General features: G+C 32.2%; 1 protein-coding gene across 1 annotated transcript; it reads right to left on the minus strand.

Annotated features, from left to right (window-relative positions):
* Positions 1–3,353: 3,353 nt before the first annotated feature.
* On the minus strand, positions 3,354–6,284 carry LOC126679177 (ACT domain-containing protein ACR8-like). Its single transcript, XM_050374141.2, has 7 exons — positions 5,931–6,284; positions 5,473–5,518; positions 5,194–5,308; positions 4,986–5,053; positions 4,319–4,885; positions 4,126–4,230; positions 3,354–4,022 (listed from the first exon to the last, which is right to left on the minus strand). The coding sequence occupies exons 1-7, from the start codon at positions 5,990–5,992 to the stop codon at positions 3,657–3,659; spliced, it is 1,329 nt and encodes a 442-aa protein (XP_050230098.1). The 5' UTR covers positions 5,993–6,284; the 3' UTR covers positions 3,354–3,656.
* Between the last annotated feature and the right edge of the window lie 14,759 nt (positions 6,285–21,043).

Raw genomic sequence — 21,043 nt, forward strand, 5'->3', positions numbered from 1 at the left:
TTTTTATTTTTATTAAATTTTTATTATATTCTTTTTATTATGTAATAATTTCAAATCATCAATCATACTCAATAAAATAATAATTATGAATATGCAAACTATCTCATAAAAAGTAAAATAAATTAATTATAAACAACCAATTATAAAAAGATGTGTTATTGGAGATTATGTACAAATAAAAATTCGACAAATATTTACTTGGTAAACAAAAACCTAAATAAAAAGTCCATTCATAAATAAGAGAATACTCTTATGATTTGAAATGAATTTTCATGAATAAATAAATCAACTAGGGAGTTTATTTAATAAGTTTGATAAAAAAATTATAGATTTTAATAATTCAACTAAAATAATTACGATTACGATGGATCAAGAACATGCATCAAAATATGGATGATAATTTGTATCATTGTATCATAAATGTGTCGTATAAAAGTAGGCTCTTTTTTTTCAATCGAAACACGATCCATTTAACTAATCGTGTCAAAAATATCAAATTCAGACACGATGCATTTATTAACCGGGTTAGCAAATGTTGAACTGTTTAAACCATTTACTAAAAAAATTATAATAAATAGCATATTTAACTTGTTTAACAGATTGGTTAATAATATGTTGAACTTATATATTACAATTGTCTTTTAAATGGATATAATTAGATAATAAATTTCCAAAACAACAATAAATTTTAGGCTATATTTATTTTAAGGTCCTTAAATTTTTATTTTTTAGTTTATCAAATCCTTTAACTTTTATTTGGTTTTTTCAAATCCTTAAACTTTCATTTTTGGTTCATCAGGTCCCTCAACTTTTATTTGACTTTTTCAGGTCCTTAAACTTTTGTTTTTCTTTGTTCATTAGGTCCTTAAACAAAGATTCATTTAAGGACCTAATGAACCAAAAAATAAACAATTAAGAATTTGAGAAAGAAAAATAAAAGTTAAAGGACCTGATCAACCAAAAAATAAAAGTTTAAGAACTCGAAGAAGTTAAATAGAAGTTAAGGGATCTAATGAACAAAAAATATATAATTTAGGGACCTCAAAATAGATTTAGCCTAAATTTTAATTATGTTAAATTACTTATGTGGTGCATGAGTATATTATTTATCACATATAATAATTTAACATAATCAATAAACACATATAAATTAAAAACTATTTAATCTAAAAAGGATTTTAAGATAGTATTAAGTAGGATTAAGATGCTTGATTTTGAGTATCGTCTTTCTTCCATTTATTGAGATGAAGTGAATAAAACATGTAAAATAAATGAACGTTAGAATAAGTTCTGTGAATTATTTTAAATAAACACTGTTATATGATGGCGAGTGGGCGACGCTTTTCAAGTTAACTTTGCCTTGAATTTATTTGTATACGGTTTTGATAATACAATAGAATAAACAAAATAGATAAAAGAAATAAAGTATAAGGATATATTCTACTGTCAAAAGATCATGATATTGTTGGTTGGGTGGTTCCATGTAAAGCAATTATAATTTATTTGTAGTATTTGAATTATTTATTTTTATTGATGAATATGAAAAAAATACTACTGATTATTATTGAGATTTTAATAGCATTATTAAATTACTAAATTCTCTGTGCATGTTGTAGTCTCTCAATGAGGACGTCGTTAAATTTTAAAATAATCACTCCCTATTTCCAATTTGATAAACAATTTTGAATAAATAAAAAATTAATTTATAAAAACACATCGCGTTTATCCTTATTTAATGTGGTGGTAATATTTCTTTTAAAAAATTATTTAGCTTTAATTAATAAAGAGTAATTAAATATTTAAATAATAAATAAATATTTATAATTTAAAATAAAAAATAAAAAATACTATAGTGTGAAGTATTTTTTTAATAATAAATAAATAAAATTAATCGACAACGATACAAATTTCAAAAAAATTATACATTTGATGAAGAAGTTATTCAAAGAATTATTGAATTTTTTTCTTATGAGCAAATATTTTAAATAATTTAATTTTAGTTATTTTGATTAGACTTATAGATAATATTTTTAATTTAGAGTCAATTAAGAACCATATAATATACCAAACTTAGAGATCGTAATAATTTTATTTTATTTTAATTGATTTAAAAATAAATAGAGGGGTATTTTAATAAACCTAAAAAAATATTACCATCTTTAATTAATCAAAGTAGTCAAGAGTTTGTTATTTTAAAAAAGAAGATACAATTTTAAAACTGGAATAACCATCTTATCTATGCTTTTGCTTACTGTCAATTTTTTTCTTAGGAAAAAATTCAATAATAAAAATATTTAGGACGGTGGTCGGTGCATGCACTTGAACGGTATTATTTTTAACAATTATAATTACTTTACTAATAAGTAATAATGACTTTTACTCTTTCCACTCCATGAGATTTGTTCAAGTCATCCTTAATAAATGATATTATAGTCTATATACTACTAAATAATGGGAAATTTGAAATGTATATACGAATGAATATTGAATCATTGATATTCTTACCCATCAGTGAAGACTATTTTATTGTTCCAAAAAAAATTATATGAAATTGTCACATTAAAACTTTCTTTTTTTTCCAATAAATTATCTTGATTTAGATAAATAACTAAAAAAAAATTAATTTTTATTCATAACTTTAATCAAAAATTGAATATTATTTACTTATTATTTATTAACCGCTATGTTTAATATCTTACGAATATTATAATTTTGGGGATGAGGTTAACCACAAATGACTCCATATTTTTTGATTTTTATGTCAACATGTCATTTAAACCAAACAAAACCATCTTACTTTTTAAAAAACAAATTCAACATTTCTTCATGCACTCTGATATTAAATTAAAAAATTCAATATTTTTTACTAAAATATGTTGAGTTGTTTGTAATATAGCTTATTTGTTTTTTTATTATTTTAAAGAATAGTTATAATTGGCATATTTAAATTGGGTAACGATGTTAAAAATATTGACTAAAATTGACATCATCCGTAAAAAAAATTACTTATTTGAAACATTAAAACGTTGAAATTAAAGTACTAGAGTTAAGAGGCTGCTGTTGATTTTCATTCAAATTCTGGTGATTAGAAAATTTTCCAGCTAGACTATGACACTATTTTTCCGGTGTTTCAAGTGTTTTTTAGAAAATAATTTTATAAATCAAATTTAAAATAAATTAAAAGTGTAATGTTTTTAGAATATGAGTATAATTTTGAAACTTTGCCTTTCCTTTGTAAATTAATTTAACAATTACTATGTTGTACTTTCCTCTTCTTTTAATCCAAGTTGTAGGATATGATGTTTCCATGTTGTAAAAATCAAGAGGAATGATGTAAAATATATATAAAAAGATTAATCAGGTCAACCATTAAGATTAATATATTAATAAGGGTCATTATATACAAACTATGTGCTGTATTAAACAATCTAGTTTTCAATTTACCTAATTTTTCTTCCACCAAACTAAAGAAAAACATCTCCACCACCACTACCTTCTTGCATTTTCATATTCTTTCCTTCAAACTTAATGAACCTATAATTATCCAACCAAACCCAACTACTTAATACTATTACTACTTTTACCCCACCTATTTGCCATATGTACAATAAAACCCAATATTCAAGCAAAGAATATTCCCATCTCAAGAAACAAATTTAAGAATATGATCTGATTAATCCCAAATTGTAAAGATTCCTTTTTACTAAGCTTCCAAGTGATAACAACACTGTCCCTGCTCCTCCTACACCTTCCTCATCCCTATCATCCTCTTTATGGTACATCAATGGCGGTAATTCCTTCACTTTTAAATTACTCGAACCAATTTTTTGTCGAACAGATTCGATTATCTTCGAATCTGCAGGGTTACCGACTCCATCAGTTACGTAAAATACGTTTTGCGCCATTTCTATTGCAGTCGATATCTCTGCCGTTGTTACATTTAGGCCATTTTCTCGAAATGTTCTGGTCACATCTGCTAAAAGTCCTGGTTTATCCGGCGCACATAATTCTAACCTTACACCCTGTCAACGAATAAAATAAATCGCATCAGCATTAATAAGATACGCGGAATAAATGCATAATACAACTAAGAATAAGAATCTGGAATCGAAAATATATGTATACCTCTGATGCTCTTCTCTCAGCTGCTGCTTGTATGCATTGAATTACACGCTGCCTTTCGGGCTCTGAGCTAATTGGAGTTCCATCAGTGTGTTTAATGTAAAATTCCTGAAATAGAATAGCTTAAAATGGTTAACAAATGTTGTGAGCACACTTGATCCCTATCAACTTGATTACGATAACAAAAAACATTTACCAGATATGCGCTGTTTCCGGCAGTGTTGATAGTTCCATGAGACACCACATATTCCATGTCTGTCAAGGTGCATACAACATCAAACAATAGTTTCATCCTGTCCTGGCATTGAACATTAACAACCGAGTAACCCTTCTCCATCCAATTCTGAACCGTAACAACTGGAGAATCAGCTCTGCGTTTCAAAATAGGCTTTCGTTCATAATCCCGATCAGCAAACATCATTTGATGTAATCGTCTCTCTGTATGTGTGACCGCCATCGAAACAGTTGTTTTCGCACTCCTAATATCATTATCCCCCTTAAGAACATTCCTCAAACGAGCCTCGATTCTATCTATATGTTGTGAGTCTTCAATCGGAGACCCGGAATTACAATCTTTTACGTAAATTAGAGAAGCAATTCGACCATTGTGAGTCCAAACTTTAGCCTCAACAATATCACACTGAAGGTCAGCTAGTACTGCAAACACCTCCGACAGAAGGCCGACTCGGTCAGTTCCGGTTAGTTCTAACGCAGTTAAACCGTTAAAATCATGAGTTCTTCCAAAGTGAATCGTACCAAGTGACTGAAAAATAAAACATTAAAACCAATTCAGTTTCCGAAACTTAAGTTCTCGTAACAGCAAATTAATGTAAAAATGCATTTAAGTAGAGACTAATAAATACCTGCTCAATGTAGTTAATAACGCTCTCGTCGGTTAATTTATTTCCGTTTAAATCAGTCACATGAAAAACTGCAGAAGTTATAACAAAAATATAATTAATTCCAATAAATTATTTAAAACTGCTAAAATGCGCAGATGTTCATAGCGCACGTTAGCAAGGCCAAAAAAACTTAAAAAACCAGAATACTGAGTTTTATTCGTTGTCTTACCATCCATGAACCATCTTCCATCAGAAGAAATATAAGCTTTTTTAATTGAAAGGTTAAGATCTGTAAGAACTTGGACAGCTTCAAGCAAAATTCCATGTTTCCTGGCACTATCAACCTGCAAGACCAAGCAAAAGAAAAATGATTTAAAAACAATTTAAGTCAATATTTTAAATGAATTTACAAGCAAACTATAGAATATGGGTAGTCAAATCATTTTTGTTTGAACTTTGAAATAGTGGGTATTATGTGGTTTCGTGGAAGGGGGAGGTTCTTGTTTACCTTGACAATTGTCGCAGTGGGACAAACGGCATTGTCGATGACCACTCTGCAGAAATTACACAGAAATATTAAGTCAGCAAAATTTTACTTTTCTCTTTTATACCAGTATGGAATTAGAAATTTGAAGCAGAAATAATTGAAAAAATAAACCTTCTGGAAAATTAAAAGACAAGTCAACAAATTTAATAAGCTAAAATATCCGGTTAATTAAAATAGATAATCACCCAATCTAAGAAACAAATAAATTAAATTTAGAATGATTTCAAAGGAGGAGATCTAGAATTGAATATGATCTGAAATGGTTTAGGTAAGTAAATTTGTGAAAAATGGAAAGAAAAATTTTCTGGGTGTCAGAAATTTAACTTAATATTTGCGAAAATATCTCAAATCCATGAGAAAGAACAGTGTGAACACCAAAAATAAGACAGAACTGAAGAACAAAGAGAGGAAGAACAAACCTAGGAGTGGTCATCTTCATGACAAGCTTTTCATATTCATCTAAATAAGCACTCCACTCCATTGATTTTCTTCTACACAATACAAGAACTAATCTTCTTTATAAAGCAGTGGAGACGAGATTATCAAAGACCCAGAAACAGCAAGAATTTATTAATTAGCTGTAAGAATTTGTGAGAAATTCAGTTCGATCACTTAAAAACTCTTCGTGTAAATCGCTGTTAACAACTCTTACCAAACTCTAATTCCTTTGTTTTCTTATGTTTCTCTCTCACTCTTTTTCTAGAGAGTTACGAATTTTAGTTTCTCTCACTAAAAACTATTTCAGATGCACAAAGCACGCCCTCTCCTTGTAACTCTCTTCATCACCCTTTATATATTTCTAATTTTGTTCTTATTTTAATTTCTTTTATTTGGTTTCGATTTTTTTAATTTTGAACCAAAACCGAACCACGCTCTGTTAGGGTCACATGGCGTGAGTGGCGCCTTTATTTCTCCTTAATATAAGGATTATTTCCACGTGTCGATTGATCTCCAATCGGGGTTGTTCAAATGTCCAGGTCGGATGCCACGTTTGATTTGCACGTGTGTGGTGAGTTGCTTGGTTTTGACTCCATTGGATTACATGTGTTTGCAACTGTAGGTTATTATTGATCTGATCAGAGGGATGGGGTCATTACAGGTGGCATGCTGTGGGCCCTACATTATTGAGATGGCTTGGTGTTGCCGACTCTATGAAAATATCATGATTGTTCAGTGTTCATTGTGACGTGCGCACGTGACAGCAGCTCCGATTTTTCTCGGCTTTTCTTATGTCCACTTTTTCGCCGGTTCTTTTGTTTTTTATTTTAAAATTGTGCATTTCAATTTATACAGATCTAAATATCAATAGGTGGCCATGAACCGGGTTAAACCGTAAATGGGTCCGGAATTAATCCAGTTAAATTCAGCCTGTAATTGATCAGATTTAAAATTGGATTTAAACTGGTTTGAAACCGAATGAATACCGGTTCCGGGCAGCTTCAACAATTATTAAAATAGAAACCATTGATTTCAATTCCAGACCGGCGGTTTTAATTTCGGACCAGATACTTTTAAGAGAACATATACTATCTGGTATCTACTATACAAATATACATATGTATATATATTTAATTGGCGATATATCTTACTATACTTATTTTCAAAAAAAAAAAATTACTATACTTATTTGTAATATATCCTACAATAACTATATAAGATATTCTTTATTTATTTTCAATATATTCTACTATAAATACAAAATTATTTATAATATATCATACTAAATATATATAATCAATTATTAAAGTGTAATATGTATATTCTATATTAGTCATGTATTTATATTTTTCTTATAATGCATGATTATTATGCCATGTATAAAAAATTATCTTTAATATTCTATTTATGTAGAGGAAATTTTGTAAAGTATCCTTTTTAAAAACATAATTAGCTCATCATTTTTTTAAATTTATTTACGTGTCGTATCTTTTTTACATAAGTTATTTATTCCCCGTTTGATTTACCTATAACTCATGTGTGCCACCTCTGGTTATTTATTTCTCTTAATTTTTACGTTCTATGTCTTTCGTTTATAGATTGTTTTTTGTATTTTATGATTGTATTTTTTATAGTATTTTTATGGTGTTTTTCCTATGATATTTATCTAGTTTTTGATAGTGTATTTATGGTGTATTTGTATTTTTAGTGTAATTCCGCCTAAAAAAACAAAAATCAATTTATCGTATCATCCATAATGTTCTCCATTCGACATATTGTCGATAAATAGACTAAAGCATTGGTTCATTACTGGGATGACATGGTATAACCTCAACTCATTCTCTCGTCTCAACATCCGACCGATTTAAGATCTTTACGGATTTATATTTCATCCCAGACTTGTTTTACACATGAGTTTGATCAAATTTTATGTTGGCATCGTCGGCTATAGGTTCTCCAGATATGACTCACTACTATAAAATAGCATTTTAGCAACGGATTTTTCCGTCGCTAAAGGCTGAAATCCGTCGGTAAATTAAGTTTTTTGTTAGTAAAAGGCAAAAATCTGTCGTTAAATAAAAAAAAAATCGTCGGTATGTCTCTATTTTCTAGTAGTATTAACGTTCCACTACACCCGACAAGCTATCAAAACCAGGCTTGAGCTCCCTCTAAATGACTACATAGTCGGTTTTTATGGTCCTCGTGACTTCATCGCTTTTTTTCCATCAAACATGAGTTGATTCTTATGTTCGATCTCATTTCATATGTAAATTAGATGTTTACGAATCGAGTTCGTGTTCATTCGATTAGTTTCTAAACGAGCTTTGTTCGAGCTCATTATTTTTTTTTGGTAAGCCCATCCGGTTTCCAAGGCTTCGCCTTGACTAATCCGGATCCGACCCGCGTCGCGCATCTGGCATGGTGGGTGAGTCTGCCAGTGGGAATTTTCTGCATTCACAAGGACTCGAACCCGAGACCTTGCTTAAGCGATACCAAGCCGCTTACCACTTGGACCAACCCCCATTGGTTTCGAGCTCATTATTTACGTGGTAACCAAGCTGAGTTCCAGTTTGGCTCATTAGCACTTAAATGAACGAAGCTCGTGTAGCATCTATACAAACAGATAAAAATATATAACTTATTTACTACCTAAATGAATCAACACGAGATGAACAAATTAAAGAAAAATAATACATAAACATCAATATTTGGATACATACTAATTATCTTATACATTGGTAAGGAATAGAAGGTCGATGGAAAATCATTAAATGTCTATATACAAATCCAAACATCGATAACAAATTATCAAATAACTATAGAAAATATCGTATGATTATTATATAAAATTATTAAATTATATATGTAATTATCTAAATAGTTTATCTAAATTGAATTTTTCATATTCAATTAATATTATACGAGAGATTTACCAATGAGCTACACCTCAAATGGTATAAGCGCTAAGCAGCAAACTGCTAGGTCATGGGTTCGAATCCTCCCACAAACGCTCCCCGCTCCCCAAATTATCAAAAAAAATATACGAGAGAGTTGATAAACACATGATTGAACTAATATACAAGTTAGCTCACAATTTTTTTTAGAAATTTTTATGATCTTGTTTATTAATTTTTAATCGAGTTTATATATAAATTTATTCACACACTATTAAACAAGCTATTTATGAATATAAACAAAGCAAATATTAGTATTATGTTTAAACTTGGCTTAATAATAAATGAACACACAATTAAACTCTACAATGACACTCTAATTAATTTGCATAAATTGTAATCTTAAAGACTACTGATGGAGGATTCATTGGTCATTTCGTTAGTAGTTAGGGGAATGCTTCACGTGTTTGCATTTAATTGGTTGGGCAGGCATGAAACGGCGCGCATGATAAGACGTAGTCGTGGAGGCACGCTTTCGGACTTATTATGTTTTCTCTTTGAGCACTCCCTCCTATTTCTACTGTAAGAATTTGAAATTGCAACTTAATTTTGTTTAACTTACGACACGTGGCAACTTACTAACTATGTCAACTCCGATTATATGCTGTCACGTACTCCATGATTCTGGTGGGTCCTACCAGTTGTCTGACAATCACTTGCTGGCTTGTCAGAAAACACGTTCACCGGTTGGTCCCCTGTCTTTGTTTGCCGACTGCTAACGTGGCAGAGTTCTTAAACCCAGTTTAAAAGTTACGACAATACTAAGATTAAGAACAGCGTGGGTAATGTATAAAAAACTAATAACGGTGGGGATTAATTACATAGCTTTAAACACACTCTTATAATGAGGTAGAGTAATAATTTGTACTAAACAGTTGAAAAGGCCTTTTGAAAAAGAAAATATTTCATTTTATTTACAAATTACAATATTTTATCGTTATAAATTATCATAATAAATATTTTTTACTTACAATATTAATGTTAAAATAGTCTTAATTTTGTTAAATGGCCTTTGAACTTCAATATTTTTCTAATTTTTTTAATTTTTTTAATAAATGATATTTGTATTAGTTTGACCATAAAATAATAAAAGGCAAACAAACTACTAATACAATAAAGTTTGAATACAAATTAAATCTAAACATCTAAAAACATCCACACTAGAATCAGAAAAGTTAGAATTAAAAGTCTTATACTAACCGCCGTATTAATACTATCAAAAGCGAGTCTATCAATCGTGGTAGTTTTGAAGCTAAAAATTCCTTATTTCTCGCTTTTCATAAGACAAAACTTGTTACTGGCGTTTTGCGTTTGTAACAACAAGCGTGTGAAATGCGGGCGTGCCAGGAAGCGGATTCCAAAATGTAACTTAACTTCTTAAACGAGCGATTGGGGTTTGGTTAACCTTATAACAAGTACTCCAATCAAGTAATGCTAAAACAAAGAAATTCAACTGTAAATATGTTTACTAATTGAATGAAATGAAAATACAAGTGTTTGAATAGAAATTGCAGAAGTTCAATCGTAAAGTTCTTTACTGATTGAAGAAAATTGAGAATGCTAAGTGTTGAGTGTTTTTGCCTTTGGGCTGATTTTTGTTGGATTTGATCGGGGGCTTTCTCTTCCTGCTCTTGTCCTATTTATAGACTTTATCACTTGAAAACTGCTGCTTCATCTTTCAACTGCACACGTTCCTTTCCACCTTCAAAAACTGCCAATCGTGTCTTGTTGCTTCTGCTCGTGCTTTTTGACTTCTAATCTTCTGAAAATAACCTTTTTGGGCTTATGGGCCATTTAAAACATAATTTAATGGCCATTTAGAACATGGGCTTAACCTTCTGAAAATGGACTTAGGCCTTTTGAAACTCCTAGGAATAACTCATCAACTTCTGGAATCAACCTCTGAAACCAATCATCTAAAATCAACCTCTGAAATAGATTGAGTCAACCTTTGGAGTTAACTTCTGGAAATTAACTTCTGAAATTAAACTTCTGGAGTATTCAACTTCTAGAAATTAGCTCCTGGAGCCGACCTCTGGAAATCAACCTCTGGAAATCAACCTCTGGAAATTAACCTCTAGAAATTAACCTTTGGTCAAATTTTAGCCAAAACCTCTGAAATTATCTTTCGTCAAATCTTGGTCAAAACCTCTGAAATAAACCTCTGAAATTATCTTTGGTCAAATCTTAGCCAATTATTCACGGTAGCTTTTTCCTATCTTTTAAAAGAATATGGGCTTTTATGGCCTTTTGGCCATATTTTTAATTTTGGTGCAAACAATGCCCCCTATATAATTGGCTTTTTAGGAATAAAGCCATTTATATATTTTCTTTAAGCCAAAATTATTTTCTTTTAGAGATTTTAGAAGGTCAAGAGAATTTCACTCCTTCTCCAAAACCTCTAGCAAACCCTAATTCCCAAAAATTTAAAATCATTTTTCTTCTCAATCCACCAAGCATTGATCCCCAAGATTTGTCTAGCTTAGTTAAATAAAATCCACCAACCTCCGGCTACCACCACGTTGCCGCCAGTCAGCAGCCCGCGCTCGCCAAGCTTTACAGCGGCAGCGGCAACCTCCAGCTCTTCTCACCCAGCTCCAACGGCAGCCTTCACGCCATCCACAACACAACTCCCATGACGTGCGGCGATTCTGGCGACCCAACAGCAGTAGCGTGGTTCTCCTTTGCTTCCGTCAGCGGCAGCAGGTTGCTCGCCATCGCCCAGCTGCTACAGCAAATATCTCGCCAGCAAACCCAGCCAAAGCTTCGCCCAGCAGCTTGCAATCTTTATACACAGTGGCTCTAAAATCAGCGGTAATTTTTTTTTTTCAATCTTACTTTCATTAATATGTTTCTGAACATCTTGGCCAACCTCTAAAATCAATCTCTGGCCAAACCTCTAAAGTCAACCTCTAGAATCAACCTCTGGCCAAACTTCTAGAATCAACCTCTGGCCAAACTTCTAGAATCAACCTCTGGCCAAACCTTTAGAGTCAACCTCTGGCCAAACTTCTAGAGTCAACCTCTAAAATCAACCTCTGGCCAAACTTCTAGAGTCAACCTCTGGCCAAACTTCTAGAGTCAACCTCTAGAATCAACCTCTGGCCAAACTTCTAGAGTCAACCTCTAGAATCAACCTCTGGCCAAACTTCTAGAGTCAACCTCTAAAATCAACCTCTGGCCAAACTTCTAGAGTCAACCTCTGGCCAAACTTCTAGAGTCAACCTCTAGAATCAACCTCGCCAATTATAGAGTCAACCTCTAGAATCAACTTATGGCCAAACTTCTAGAGTCAACCAAATCTTTAGAGTCAACCTCTGGCCAAATCTCTAGAGTCAACCTCTCGAGTCAACTTCTGAAATTAACTTCTGAATTCAACCTCTAGAGTCAACTTCTGAAATTAACCTCTGAAGTCAAAATCTAGAGTCAACTTCTGAAATTAACTTTTTTTTTAGAAGAATGGCTAGAGGCCATTAAATTACAACTAAGAAAATGAAAATACTAGTTTAGCCAAGATAGCTAAACTCCTAGAACTTTAATTATAAAAATGGCTAAAAGCCATTACATTACAACTTGTGTCAAAATGGAAATTAATGAAAATGTATTGGTTTAGCCAAAACAGCCAAACTTTTAAGACTTTGATAATACATTTGGCTAAAAGCCATTGTTACAACTCATGTAATGACATTTCTAAAAACACACTTGCATATTCTCCAGTAGATGTATGGCTAAAAGCCATTAAGTCATATCCAAATTATATTTCTCCCATATGGTGGGATTGTACTTCTTCAAGTATTTTTCATTGATGAATTTTTTATGAGGCTCACCCTCTAGACTTGATAGCCAGTATGCGTTACCACCTTGTGGACCAAGAATGGTCCTTCCCAGTTGGTAGACCATTTCTTATATTCTCTGTCTTTAGTATCGGGGGGTAGAATCAATTTCCATACTAGCTCATCTTCTTGAAATGTTACTTCGGCATCAAGAACCTCTGCCGAATTACTCTCCTCCATAATATGCTGCATACGTTCCATCAAAATTGCAGATGCAGCTGCTACAAACTCACCAGAGGTGAGCTTAACTATGAATTTCTTCAATAGTGATGGAGGAGCACGGCTTGTTGTATGGAATAATAGCCGTTGATTCTAATATTTTCTCTGCTTTCTTTTTAACCTCTTGATGAATCTCTAGAGGTTTATTTTTCTTTAGTTGGCCTTTTCTATTTTTTCCAGTAAAATGAATGGGGCCAACATAGGAATCATAGTAGCAAACTTCCACCATGTTAGTGGCAGTGGTGAATGGTTTAATATTCACTACCGATCCCTTGTCAATAAGATGGGGAAAATAGTTGCCTCCTAAGCCTAGAGGTTGATCATAATTTTCATTAACCTCTGAATCATCTATGTAAGGATGAATGACTTCTCTCACGGCTTCTATGTCAAGTGGCCGTGTTAGAGGTTGGGGAAAATAATTTCCCCCTCTTCCCAGAGGTTGGACATAATTTTTATTAATCTCTAGATTATCCATGTAAGGATGAACGGCTTCTCTCACGGCCTCCATGTCAAGAGGCCGTGTTAGAGGTTGGGGTGGCAGAGGTTGATTCCTCCCCTGGGGAAAATAATTGCCCCTTGTGTCCAGAGGTTGGACATAATTTTTATTAACCTCTGGATCATCCATGGAAGGATGAACGGCTTCTCTTACGGCCTCAAGGTCAAGTGGCCGTGTTAGAGGTTGAGGTGGCAGAGGTGAGTTCTTCCCCTGGGAAAAATAGTTGCCCCCTGTGTCCAGAGGTTGGACATAATTTTTACTATCTTCTAGATCATCCATGGAAGGATGATTAACAACACCTGCATTAAATGGCCTTTCTTCAGAGGGTGCTTCTCTCATGGCCTCCATGTCAACTGGTCGTGCTAGAGGTTGGAGTGGTAGAGGTTGGTTCCTCCCCTGGGGAAAATATTTGCCCCCTGTGTCCAGAGGTTGGACATAATTTTGATTAACCTCTGGATCATCCATGGAAGGATGATTAACAGCACCTGCATTATGAAACGGCTTGCAATTTCGGCCAGTTTGATTATTTATTTTAAAAGAGTTAACTTGAGCAAATTCATCTCTTTTATGAGGTGGTACATGCCATTCTTCAGGAGGTGATGGGTTCAAGATTTGTACATGACTAGTGCTTCCAATCTCTTGAACTCTTCCAGAGGTTTGCCCCCCGAGTCGGTTAGCCGTGTTAACAGCCTCTGGCAATTCATCATCATCCTTTGGGGACGATAATTTCACTGCAACTATTAACTCCGCCAAGTAGCGTTCCATGTCAAACTGCTTCTTGTCCATCACTTCATGCTTCAGTTTCAAAGCAGCCCGAGCATGGTTGAAACTGACATGAGTTTGTTTCATCTCAATCATGGCCTTTGACACCATATCAAGGGCTTCCGCCAATCTCGGCTTAGAATTTCGTCGAGTTGGTGTTTGTTGCCTTTCAAAACCTCGTGGTACATCTTCACTCACCTCTCCATGGAGAGGTAAATTTTCTTTCTGGATGTTTCTGACCATGTGAGCCACATAGTCTCCATGTCCTACATATGCAGAAGTAGGATCATCCACTGCATCCTGAGATACAATAACATCTTTTCCTTTCTCACTTCGAGTTCTAGGCATAACTCTTAATGTCCCACTGGGCGTGCCAAAAATTGTTACTGGCGTTTTGCGTTTGTAACAACAAGCGTGTGAAATGCGGGCGTGCCAGGAAGCGGATTCCAAAATGTAACTTAACTTCTTAAACGAGCGATTGGGGTTTGGTTAACCTTATAACAAGTACTCCAATCAAGTAATGCTAAAACAAAGAAATTCAACTGTAAATATGTTTACTAATTGAATGAAATGAAAATACAAGTGTTTGAATAGAAATTGCAGAAGTTCAATCGTAAAGTTCTTTACTGATTGAAGAAAATTGAGAATGCTAAGTGTTGAGTGTTTTTGCCTTTGGGCTGATTTTTGTTGGATTTGATCGGGGGCTTTCTCTTCCTGCTCTTGTCCTATTTATAGACTTTATCACTTGAAAACTGCTGCTTCATCTTTCAACTGCACACGTTCCTTTCCACCTTCAAAAACTGCCAATCGTGTCTTGTTGCTTCTGCTCGTGCTTTTTGACTTCTAATCTTCTGAAAATAACCTTTTTGGGCTTATGGGCCATTTAAAACATAATTTAATGGCCATTTAGAACATGGGCTTAACCTTCTGAAAATGGACTTAGGCCTTTTGAAACTCCTAGGAATAACTCATCAACTTCTGGAATCAACCTCTGAAACCAATCATCTAAAATCAACCTCTGAAATAGATTGAGTCAACCTTTGGAGTTAACTTCTGGAAATTAACTTCTGAAATTAAACTTCTGGAGTATTCAACTTCTAGAAATTAGCTCCTGGAGCCGACCTCTGGAAATCAACCTCTGGAAATCAACCTCTGGAAATTAACCTCTAGAAATTAACCTTTGGTCAAATTTTAGCCAAAACCTCTGAAATTATCTTTCGTCAAATCTTGGTCAAAACCTCTGAAATAAACCTCTGAAATTATCTTTGGTCAAATCTTAGCCAATTATTCACGGTAGCTTTTTCCTATCTTTTAAAAGAATATGGGCTTTTATGGCCTTTTGGCCATATTTTTAATTTTGGTGCAAACACAAAACGATGAAGAACCATGCATCTTTATCAAACTTTGATTTCAAGATTTTGTGGGTTTTGGACTTAACTCTTGACCTAATTAGTCTATTTTATTCTCGTTTTAAACAACATAGATCATTAAATTTATATATTCAAATTGCTTAACAAAATTTCTGGATATAAAATCCAATTTCACCCGCCAATTTAAAAGGGTGTTCAACTTGAGCTAGAGTTTCCAAAAGATCCGTGACATTTTGGCGGGAATGAGAAGGTTGTGGCGCCAACGGGTAAAACTCGAAGGGTTAGGGGCCATGTCATCACGGGAAAATGACCACAACTCCACATAGATAGAAGCATAGCAAAGAGAGGTTTGGTGTTCTTTTTCATTTATTGACGTGGAAACTACGTTAGTCCAGTTGTGTTCGGACAGTTTAAAAATTTGTTGTCGCCAAACAATTCTTTACTAAAATAATGGGGACCAACAGTACAGTCAGTAGGTGGCTTTTTGCAGTGTTGAAGGGGTGTTTTAAGTACGAGGTGGTGGTAAGAGAGTGGTCAGCCTTGATGACACGTGGATTACAGCTCATACAATCCGTGATTTGGTGCCCACTCACACTCCTATATTTTTCTATTTTTAGAAAATCGCGCCAATTTTTTTTCAAAGAGGGTGAAATTTACTTTATTGACCGTTGATGACTTTTTGGCGCCAAATTCGAAACGGGGGGTATTTTTGGTATTTGGAAATCTGACGCGGCGTGGAAACAGTAAGTAGTGTAGTGAGTGAATACAACGGCGCCGCATATTTCTCCGTGAGACACTGGAAGCATGTTTCATTCATTTGAGTTGATTAACGTGATTAAACATGTATTAATCTAATTAATCAGTATCTAAGCTTTGATTTCATTGAATATTTTTCTTACTTTAAGACTTTTAAGTAATGCAATTTGCATGAACATGGTGCAGTGGATCCCACAACACAGGAAGGGAAGATCATTGTTCTAAGAACCAGTCCTGGTTCAATCAGTTTGATCGGAAATCAAAAGTATACTTAGTTTGATTATTTCTAAAAATATATTTTTTATTTCAACTTTTTCGAACCAAAAAAATCATAAAATCAAAAATTAATAAACCTGATCAACCGTAAAAATATATTCTATGTTCATATGTTTTAAAATTTAGGGTTAATGTCAAAAAAAAATCACGAATTTTACACATTTTTTTTATTTTAATCACGTAATTTAAGTTTTCTCATTTTTATCAACGAACTATTACTTTTTCTCAAATTCATGTACGGTGCTGAGGTGGCACTCATCCATTGGTATAAAATGACCCCCACCTCAGCGAATTACATTGATGGAGCCGTGACAACTCAGCACCGTGCATGAATTTGAAAAAAAGTAATAGTTCGTGTATGAAAATGAGAAAATTTAAACTGTGTGATTAAAATGAGAAAACGTATAAAGTTTGTGAATTTTTATGACATTATCCTAAACTTTAAAATATTTGGATGAAATTCATCTCTATATTCAATATTTATTTTCTATTTAATTAATCAAACCGATTAAATCATAGATCGACAATCACATCGGTTTGGTTCGTTTATAAAACCAATAGCAAAGAACTTTGGTGGGTATCCCAAAGATTGAGTGGGTCAGAAGATCTTGGCCATCAAATTAGGTAATGGGGAGTTAATAGAAATGGGGGAAAGTAGGTCAAAGTGCATGTGAATGAGGAGACTGTTCTCACATGGCTTCAGACTCAACTCACCGTTTCAAGGCAATCAATCGCTCACACACATAACTACTTTAATAAGGAAAAAATACGCTAGGGGTGTCTTAGTTTTTCTGAATAAGAGCATCTCCAACAATACTCTCTATTTTAAAGAGCATCTTTAAATAAATAAAGAGCATTTTTAACAATAGAGAGTAGAAAATATAATCGTATTCAATGGACTCTTTAAAACTATTTCTCTATTATATTTATTTAACTTTTTTTATGTTTTTTTATTAATTTTCATCTTCACTTTCACTATCATTTTTGTTGATTTTATTTATATAAATAAACACTGTATTATTTTTGACATCCGGAATTTGCAGTAGATTTTAGATTTTAGATAGTTGTTTGCTTGGAACTTGGCATATGTTTAAAATCTGCTTATTTTTTCTTGTTTTGGAATTTTGATTATTGTCCAGAGAAACTTCATTTTCCTTAATTTAATTGAGTGGTCATGCAAGCAACACCATTATACAGATAAAAAAGTATTTAGGGTCCAAAATCACCAACCAAACAAGTTTTCATAAATAATGAAAAGGACAAAGATTACGAATCTGCAGTATGTTAAGAAGAACAATGAAAATTTGGAGGTGTTTGCTGTTTCCGAAAAACAAGGAGATAGTGGAGAAATAAAAACACGTTGCATATTTTAAAGTAGAGAGTTGATTTGGCTCTCTAGATGTGGAGAGCCAAATTAACTCTTTATTTTTATTTTAAAAATAAAGAGTCCATTGGAATGAATTTTTTTAATTATACTCTTTAAAATAAAGAGTATTGAACTAATAAAGAGTCCATTGTGGATGCTCTAACAGTACCTTTTCAATGTCTATTTTTAAAAAAAAAATGTTTCTATTTCTTAAAATACTTATACTCAAGTGTTTTAGTTATTTTTCGTGTCCTCAAAGGATAAAAACAGATTATATCTTTATTCCAGTTTGTTGTCGAAATTATGATAGCGTATGGAATCAAAACGACAAACATGATCAATAAATTTATGATTTATTTGGGACTTGTTTTTATTTCAGTGATCGAAAAATGACTGAACTCTTTCTTATGTTACGTTTTAAAAATATAAAAATGGAAAAGCTAAAATAACATATTTATAAAAGGAAAAAAGAGTACTGCTATTACTATATTTTTTTTCTATAAATAATCACTTGAGAAGGAGAAAACACAATTTTCATATTTTAATGTAGTAAAAGACTACGAAAACGTAAGCATAAAGCAAAATAGCATACATGTCTTCAATTCAGTGCCATGGCTTGCCTTGCAAGCTAGGTTTCTAACTGCTCTCCCTCTTTTTACAATATTAATCCACAATTAGATTGACTCAATCACTAATGGACCCACTCCTTCTTATTTTATTGCTAATATGGAATTAGTGAGGTCTTAAGTAACTAGTAATTATGAATCCTTCACCTTAAGTTGTATTTATGGACCGCTTAATTACTTAATTATATTGCATATAATCCTCTCTTCTTTATGTGATTACACGTAAGAATGATTTCAATACTTGTTTTAGGTAAATCTGAATTCTTAGTTTTTGCTACTTGTGTTTTCACAAACTTTATATTTGCTAAATGTTTAATTAACAATTGAATATCTATTTTTAAATATTGGGTCCTCCGATTAAATCAGACCAAATTTTATCTTCATGGCCGACTTATCGCTGCAAGGTAGAAGCTAGCTAGCTTGAATTAATCGGATAATCTTCCATTATTTAAAAAAGAAATTTTGAATTATTAAAATATAACAAATTAAATGTTGGTAATCGCTGTATAAATATAAAAATAATATAGCTGGGCATGGTAGATAATTATCAATGAGTATTATAGAAGTAGAATAGAAGATAGAGGACGTTGTAATATCAAGTCAATCCAGCTGGAAAAAAATATCGGTAGTTGAAAGCAAAGCAATTCTGCTGGCACAAAATCTAAAATAGAATGGCTCACTATACCAAAATGCTGCAATTTTAAGTGATTTCATGAAAGTGACATTATTCTTGCTCCCTAATTAATTACTATTCGACATTTCAAGATTATGGTTATTTAGCCCCTTCTTGATGAAACATCATATCCAATGGGGCCATTCTCTAATTTTTTAAAATTGACAAATATTTCCCAAAATTATTTCTTTGATTTTGATAAAATTTAAAAGTTTAATGGGCGTGCACATGTTTAATTTAATTAAACAAAAAATAAAATAAGCAAAAAACTATACTAATTTAGCTGAAGAAAATTAATGAGAATATTAATGCTATGCAAATTGTTGTTGAGGAAGGCATCATCATATTTGTGGTGTTAAAAAATAGCTTCAGTAGATCAAAATATATATGGCATTATGTATAAGTTCATGCTGTGAGTAAACCCTAAGCAAATATCAAACCTTTAAATGCTGTCCTGTGGTCCTTTAATCAGCTTTTTAGCTATGACATTTTTCATTCATAAGATGTGTTTTTTTTGGGTTAATTTGAATCCAAGTAATGGTGCAAGTACTTTTATGGAGTACTTTATTCATGAGCATGCCAGCCTGAATTTATCAAGATTTTAAGTGCAAAATTTATTTTTGATATATAATCTTAAATACACTACTCCTTAAATATAAACATTGTTATAATTAATTGATATTGTTTTGCATTGAAAAATTATAAACGATAAATTATAATTGAAAGAAAAATTGGATAGTTTTGGATAAATATTCATGGCTAACGCATGCATTATAAAGTTTGTTCTAATACTATAATTTAGAATACATAGCTATTAATTACTCAGTTTAAATTGAAATTAATTATAAAAAAAAAGTTTAAATTGAAATTGCCAGTTTTTCAACCTTTAAAAGCCAAAATAATTGATTTTAATAAGGTTTTTGATTAGCTGCATGATTAGTCCGAGTTCCCCTAATCCTATTGAATGCTCACTGAGCTATTGAAATCGTCATGCTTTTGTTAGAATTAATCTATCAATATGAGAGAAATAATAATAAAAAAATGGAAATCATCATTAGCTGTGGTTGACCTCGTATATATATAATTAATTAATTAGCAGCATCCAATGATGCAAATGCATGCAGCTGCCATCTGTAGCATTGTCACGAGTCATGACTCGTCCTGACCCTATAAATATTTGTTTTGTGTCGTAATTACTTGACAAATCCTGTTAACAGAACAGCGAAATTATCATTTTGTAGTTTAAAAGTTGTTGAATTTTAGAGACAAACTAAAAAGTAAGTAAAATCTAGGAATATTCGGTGCTTTTTGAGCTAGAGCGAACGAATTAGGTGAAATTATTTAACTAAAAATCTTAATTGATGATGTTTAGCAATTAATTAAGTGAAAATCTTAGAATGTTGGTGGGTAGATGCAACAAAAAAATTCTGCTATTAATAAAAAGAAGTGTAAGATTTTGTTATTGACTTTCTTGGCTAGTGACATGTTTTTTACCTGTTTGCTGAAATCATTTCATTTCATTTCATTTATAATAGTTACTCCCTCCTCCGATCTTTTTTAGTTGTCCATTTAGCCAATATTGCACATACTAATATATTGCTTCTTTTGTCTTAATTTATAAAGAAAAATACTAATATAACCCTATTAATTAATAAATGCCTTTTAAATTAAAACATAGAGTCATTTATTAAGGATGGGTAAACTTGGAAGATTAGTAGCTAATATCATATGGGATTACTAAATGGACAACTATTTGTAGATAA

The sequence above is a fragment of the Mercurialis annua genome, linkage group LG4 (genome assembly GCF_937616625.2).
Source record: "Mercurialis annua linkage group LG4, ddMerAnnu1.2, whole genome shotgun sequence".
In the NCBI taxonomy this organism is placed as follows: domain Eukaryota; kingdom Viridiplantae; phylum Streptophyta; class Magnoliopsida; order Malpighiales; family Euphorbiaceae; genus Mercurialis; species Mercurialis annua.

What these genes read in the sequence shown, in the direction of transcription:
- LOC126679177 (XM_050374141.2), bottom strand. Translation starts at nt 5,992, where the DNA reads ATGGAGTGGAGTGCTTATTTAGATGAATATGAAAAGCTTGTCATGAAG. An exon ending in CCGGAAACAGCGCATATCTG is followed by an intron (nt 4,231 to 4,318) that starts GTAAATGTTTTT and finishes ATTCTATTTCAG; the next exon opens with GAATTTTACATTAAACACAC. An exon ending in CTGAGAGAAGAGCATCAGAG is followed by an intron (nt 4,023 to 4,125) that starts GTATACATATAT and finishes ATTCGTTGACAG; the next exon opens with GGTGTAAGGTTAGAATTATG.